Below are 6,507 nucleotides of genomic sequence, written 5' to 3' on the forward strand. Positions count from 1 at the left end.
GGAAAATCCTAAATGAGAATAATAATCTTTGGGTCCAAATGGTTCAAAGAAAAACACTTGAAACAAAAAGAGTTCCTAGATCACATAGCACCAAAAGTAGTCTCTTGGGCACGAAAAAAATTAATCAACAAAGTTGTGATCAAAGTTCTCAAAGGTGAAGTTCAACCCCTTTGTGGTAATGCACCTCTCTCATCCAATATTGTAATTGTAAAAGCATTGATTGTGATCTTATTCATTTGATGGAGTACAATGGGCTCCATTTTGAAGGAGTACAAATATAAATACGTACAGTACAAATAGACAGAAAATAATACAAAATACAAGGTTTTACACTCTACATATTTGTATTTGTACTCCTTCCAAACTGAACCCAAAAACATGTTTTGGGAAGATAACCATGGAGCGGATTGGCTAGCTAACAATGGTCTGGACAGTGAAGCAGCCTTCTCTCAGTTGATCACTTGGGATCTTAGGTTTATTGTTTTTCTTGATTTTTCCAGGAGAGTTCTCCATTGTCTCTTGCAATTGTCTCTCTATTGTAGGAAATAAATAGATGAGTGCAAAATCAGTAAAAGATGACATATAACAAAAACAACTGAATTATCAACTAGAACATACAACATTTAAAATAGAAAAGAAACAATTTAAGCAAAGGTTTGTAATTTTTTTTCTCATCCATATTAGACAACATTTGCAACAGTTCAAACCATAAACCAATTTTACAAGAAAAAAAAAAGAAAGATCAAATGATGGAAACACGACAATATACATACTTATTTACATGGCGACCTATTGTTATATATAAACGTATCATAAAATTTTATTTATCAACTATATTTCTGATTCAAACGAACAAAATGTATAAAAAGAATTTTAGATTGAACATGCATTTAATACACATTCTTTAGAAAGAAAAATATATACAAGTACTTTTGATTATATCATGAAGATGAGAAAATTATGTAACTTGAAATTATGACACAAAATCGCAAGTAAGATGAATTATTGTTATTATTATTATTATTATTATTATTATTGGGCCTTTTTTACCTTATTTTTAGTTTATTGATTTTCTCCAAGCTGCTTTATATACTTCAAGAATGTTTTCCCTGTTCAAGATAACCTACTGAAACATAGAAACAATCACACAGAAAAAGCCTTAATTAGATATACATTGGTTGAACATCTAATAATACAACTAAGGACTGAGTGAAAAATGTAACTAATGAGTTTTTTTTTTTTTCTTTATTTTGGGTTGTTGTTTGATGAAAACGCATCAGTTAGGGCTGGATGATTAGGTCTATACCATTTCGACTAATGCACCTTTTTTTACTTGAAATTAAAAGATGTGATAAAAATATATTTCGATTCTGATTTTGATTCCTGTCTGAACCAAATAGACAGGAGGAATAGACCATTCTGATTCCAATTCTGATGGATTTTGATTCTTGTTCTAAATCCTAAAATAATTAGTTGAGATAGGGTGATAGAAAACTAGCTATATTCATATTGCAACAAGCTAGAAATAGAACAAATGATTATAGGTAATAGGCAATAGGTCAAAAGATCAAGAAGTTGAAAAGATCTTTGTTAGCCCATCAAATGTAGATAATTTTTGATGAGGTGATTGATCCACATTTAAGATAATGATAAAGGGTCATGGTACTTTGCAGAATTTTCCCTTTCCTCTATCATATACTTTGTTAGTGGTCAATTTTATAGCTATTCATTTCTTCCTCTATATTATTTTTCATCTGGTGGATGATCTTATGAGCTATTAAGATATTGTTTAAATTGTTCTATTTACAAACAACTTTGATTTTATTGACCAAACTATTAGGCTATGTTTGGTTTGAAGGAAAAGGTAGGGAAAGGAAGGGAAACATAGGAAAACATATATAAGGTTTCTAAAGGTTTCCCTACTTTTTCCTTCAAACCAAACACAGCCTTAAGGACCACCCTTGAATAGTCTAGGAGGCATTAGATGCAACAGATTATGCAGCATGTGTCTCCATTATGTTGTACAGAATTATCATTAGTAAAACTCTAAAGGAAAACAATTTAACATACCCTTAGTCAAAGGCAAGGGGATCCCTTCCCCTAACTTTTTTCTACTTTATGTTGAATTTCCTCTTCTTTGATCACTGATTTTGTGCATAAAATTGTATCCCTTAGGTTATCTAGATATCATCTAATGCTTTTACACCATTTTTTTTTTATAAATGTCAGTTTTGTGTTCTCTAAAGCAAATTTTGATAAAGAATAGATATCCTTAGGAGTTAGGACACAGGTGAATTATGATGCATTTGAAGTATATATAATCAAGTTTATCCTATTTGTAACAATGAACCATAAACTGTGGGCATGTTCTATTTAGTTGTGATTTCCCTAGGGTAGTGTAGTTTGGAGGAGGTCCTTCCAGCACAAAGATAGGGGGTCAAAACAATTTGAGTTTTAGCAGATAAATGAAGAATTGGCTAAAACAAAGAATTCAATTGCAAACAAGAAAGTTGGAAAATTTTCTCTAATTGTAGGAAAACAGTTCAATGCATTTGGAAAGCTAGGCATGATCTTTTTGTTTTAATACTGTGCAGCCTAACCCATATATATTGGAGATCAGGAAGAATTTGATATCAAAGTTGAAAGGTTCTAGTGAAGTGATCAATACCCTGAAACCTCTTTTTGGAGGTGACAATATCACATAGCATATTAGTTTAAAGATGTGATAAAAACTATGGTGTTGTTATCAAGTGATGCTTGCTTCCCTCAAATTTCAAAAGTTTAGCAGTAAGGAGCTTCTATGTGCAGAAAGCTTCATTTGAAAAATGTCATTAACTCTTAAGCCCTAATGTTTGGTAAAGATTCAAGAATAAACGTTTCTCTGTTTTTTTTTCTTTCTCTTTTCAAGCAGGAGATGTGATCATGCTGCTCAGATGGTGGTAAAGATGGAACTCCAAATGCAAGGAGAAATGGTATATTGTTTTTGGTGGTGTTCTGTTATAATGTTTTTTTTCTTTTTTCTTTTGATATTCTGATTTCTCTAGCGATTAAAAGGCTTTGATGATGATGATGATGATGATATACTGAAATGCTATGGAATAACACAATATGGGGGTTTTGTTTAAATTAAGTTTGCCTCCACCCACCTGACAAGAGGGTTTGAAACACAACATGCTAAATTTTGCTTATATTAATGCATACTAATTGATGTTTGATGGCAGTGATTGAATAATTGATAGCAGATCTTTTATTTCTTTAAAACTCCCCAGGCTCTGTTTGTTTGCAGTGCAAATGTGAACAGGATGTCACCTTCCTCCTACCTCACTTCTCTCTTATATAAAATGGGACCACATCATCTTGCTTCCCACCTCACACCCAAACAATTAACCCTTCTATCTTCATTCTTTTTCATATAAAGTGGAACCATTTCATATTACTTCTCATAAACAAACAGATAGGATCAAAGATCTGGATGACAGAGCAGAAGGCAATAGATTATTTTGCAACACCTTGAATGGTCCTGTTGCTATCACTCTGACTAGCTCCATGGACCCAGCATTAGCCATATCACTCTCACTGAGCTAAATTGAACTAAGAATGTCCAAGCTCAAAATGGTCATCTGATAATAGCACTTTCCATCAGTAAACATGAATTTCAAAAGGCCCTCAAGAGCCGAAAAAATGCAAGTCAAAATTAAGACATTAACTCTGTTGTTGTTCTTCTCACTATCATTGAGGAGCATAGAAAAAACACTTCATCTTCTGACATCATTTGCTCAGTAGGCGCTGATGCTGGATTGCATTCCACTATTAAGGGAAACTTCTGTTCTGCTCTCTGGTGTTTGGGGTGAAGCAGGACTAGCTCTTTCTGCAGCCATATTCAATCGTAGGGGCCTCCCTTCCACTTCCTAATTGCATGTCAACATGCACAAGCACAACCATTTAGAAAGAAAAACATAAATGCTTCAATTTCAATTACTGTACCAAGTAAAACTTACCACACCATCCATGGATTCCAGGGCAGATTGTGCTTCTTCTGCAGAAGCAAAAGTGACAAACCCAAATCCCCTGGATCTTCCAGAGTCTCTTTCAAAGATGACTTTGGCACTCAGTAGGCCAGGCTGATCAGCAAAGGCATCTTTCAGTCCCTGAGAAGCGAGGCCCCAACTGAGGTTTCCTGCATAAATTTTGTGGGCGCTGTCAATGAAGCCCCTGTAACTGTTGCGGATCTTTGGACCCATCACCTCCCTCTCACCTCCTCGTGGAACTTCCGGAAAATTCACCTTTACACTTCTGCCCCCTACTTGCTGGGACCCCAAACCACCACCACCAACAATGGTGACAATAACAAACAACATTATCTCTCAGTTACAAGAAAATGTGATAATAACTAGGCTATTTTCTAAGGATTCTCTGCATCAAGATTCAATGATAGCATCTATGAAAAGCTTGGTGGCTGCCATTTGACAGTTCCCACTTCAAAGATCTTCTAAGTAATCAAAAAATGAAGTCCAATTCAATGAACTAAACAATTGAACAAATAAATTTTATTTAATGAAACAAACATATGGAACACCCTGGATTCAGACTACAATTTCCATGCTCACATTCTATCGTCTTGATGCAACTATTCCACAATTATTTCGTAAGTTACAGTTGATTCAATAGGTACTTGTTAGATGAGAAAAATATACTAAAAATCATCTCTCGACTTCCTAGATATAGTTTTAAAGGGTGCGAAGTATTCATAAGGCATGCAAAATTAAATTTATAGCTCTATCAGTTCCATTTTCTCTCTGTTCAAACTTAGATTCTGATTTCTGATACTTACAGAACCATCAAACATTCTGATAGCCTCTTTGGCATCTTGAGCGCTGCCCATCGTCACAAATGCGAATCCTCTGCTCCTGTCCGTCACTCGATCATAAATAATCTACAAATTCAAAAGAGAAAAATAAGAGATTGAGACAAGTTATATTTTTCTGGGTACATTTGAAGACAACGAAAGAGACGAAAAGGGTTAGTGTAATTAAAGGCTAATACCTCTACAGCATCAACTTGACCAGCCTCACTAAAGACCTCTGCAAGGTGAGAAGAAGTCATGGAGAAAGGCAAATTCCCCACGTATAATCTCCTTTCTTCTGCATATGTCCGTTCGTCATGTCCTTCTTCTTCTTCATCATCAGCGATGGCTTCATTTTCTTCCGGGTCTTCGAAGCTCTCAAAGGCAGAGGAAACATAGCAGAGGTGAGAGGGAGAGCGGAGTGACAGAAGAGGCAGGTGGGGGTTTTGGGCTTTGAATTTGAGGATTTGGGTTTGATGTTTCCTTGTTATTGCTGCTCCTGCAATGGCAACGGTGACGAAAAGGTGGTGGTCGAAGGACGAGAGATTGGTGAGTCGGTTGTGGAGGCGAACTATTGAAGCCGATGTCGAAGCAGTAGCTGTTGCAGCCATGGCCATTAGAAGCAATCTTTCGGAAACTGGGTTTCGCTAGACATGTAGAAGGAAGACTGTGGACGAGTGAAGAAGATAAAAACGGATTTGGAATTTAGCAGTTGTGAATTGGAAATCCAGCAAAGGATAAGCTGACCCTTCTGACCTGTACCATTTATTATTTATATCCATTTGTATCGGGTGTTTGGCTGCTGCATCTAACGAAATCATTTCATCTTTGTTTCTGTTTTCTGGAAAACAGTTTTTTTTTTTTTTTTTTTTTCTGGTCGGGGGGGTTCTCCAACGTGAATTGTTTTATTGTTTTGAGTTCGAAACATAAATCAAAGCATGGTTAAATAAATTGATTCTTTAAACTAAAATATGGAGTATGTGTATCGTCACATCAGTAAAAAAACAAAACCTATGTTCTTAAACTCAAAGATAAATTCTTTTTATTTATATATGTTTTTGGAACCATCAGAAGAACGTTTTTTTAAATGAAAACAAATTTTGTAGTACAAAAATTATATACTTTATAGAAATAATCAGATAAAAACATGTTTTGAAACCAGGAATTCAAAAACGCGTTTCTGGTTGCAATTTTGAAAAAAAAAACATATACACAACCAAAAACATATTTTTTGTGTTTTTTGTTTTGAGAAACAATCTGTTTTTAAACCAATTTGTTTTGATTTGTTTATGACAGCAAGAAAAACGATTCGTGTTGTAAAATGTCCCCTATATTATACATTGTGAAATTTTTTCTTGTTTTGAGTTAGAAAGATAAATTTAAACAATCTGGTTAAATAAATCGATTCATAAAAGAAAAATATGAATTATATGTGTTTTTTTAACTGAAATCAAGGATCAAAATTTTGCAACGTATTAACCCATCACCGATATGTTAGTTTTAAATTGATTTCAGGGTTTGACCTGTTTCAAGGGGTAGACATGGGTGGTTTTGTTTTGGTATATAAAGCTGAACCCAAATAGTAAGTGAGCACGTCCAGGCTACAGAGTACAAAGTGAGCATGTAGAATGGGACCCAGATCATCTTGCCATGTAGAAAGCTAT

At 34.6% G+C, this 6,507-nt stretch overlaps 1 protein-coding gene across 1 annotated transcript; it reads right to left on the minus strand.

The window, feature by feature from the left end:
• Window positions 1-3,387: 3,387 nt before the first annotated feature.
• On the minus strand, window positions 3,388-5,590 carry CP33 (chloroplast RNA-binding protein 33). Its single transcript, XM_010249336.3, has 4 exons — window positions 5,044-5,590; window positions 4,832-4,933; window positions 3,999-4,307; window positions 3,388-3,908 (listed from the first exon to the last, which is right to left on the minus strand). Exons 1-4 carry the CDS (start codon window positions 5,458-5,460, stop codon window positions 3,777-3,779), a joined length of 960 nt encoding a protein of 319 aa, XP_010247638.1. The 5' UTR covers window positions 5,461-5,590; the 3' UTR covers window positions 3,388-3,776.
• Window positions 5,591-6,507: the final 917 nt, after the last annotated feature.

This window comes from Nelumbo nucifera, chromosome 6 (genome assembly GCF_055504915.1).
Source record: "Nelumbo nucifera cultivar China Antique chromosome 6, China Antique-T2T, whole genome shotgun sequence".
Lineage (NCBI taxonomy): Eukaryota > Viridiplantae > Streptophyta > Magnoliopsida > Proteales > Nelumbonaceae > Nelumbo > Nelumbo nucifera.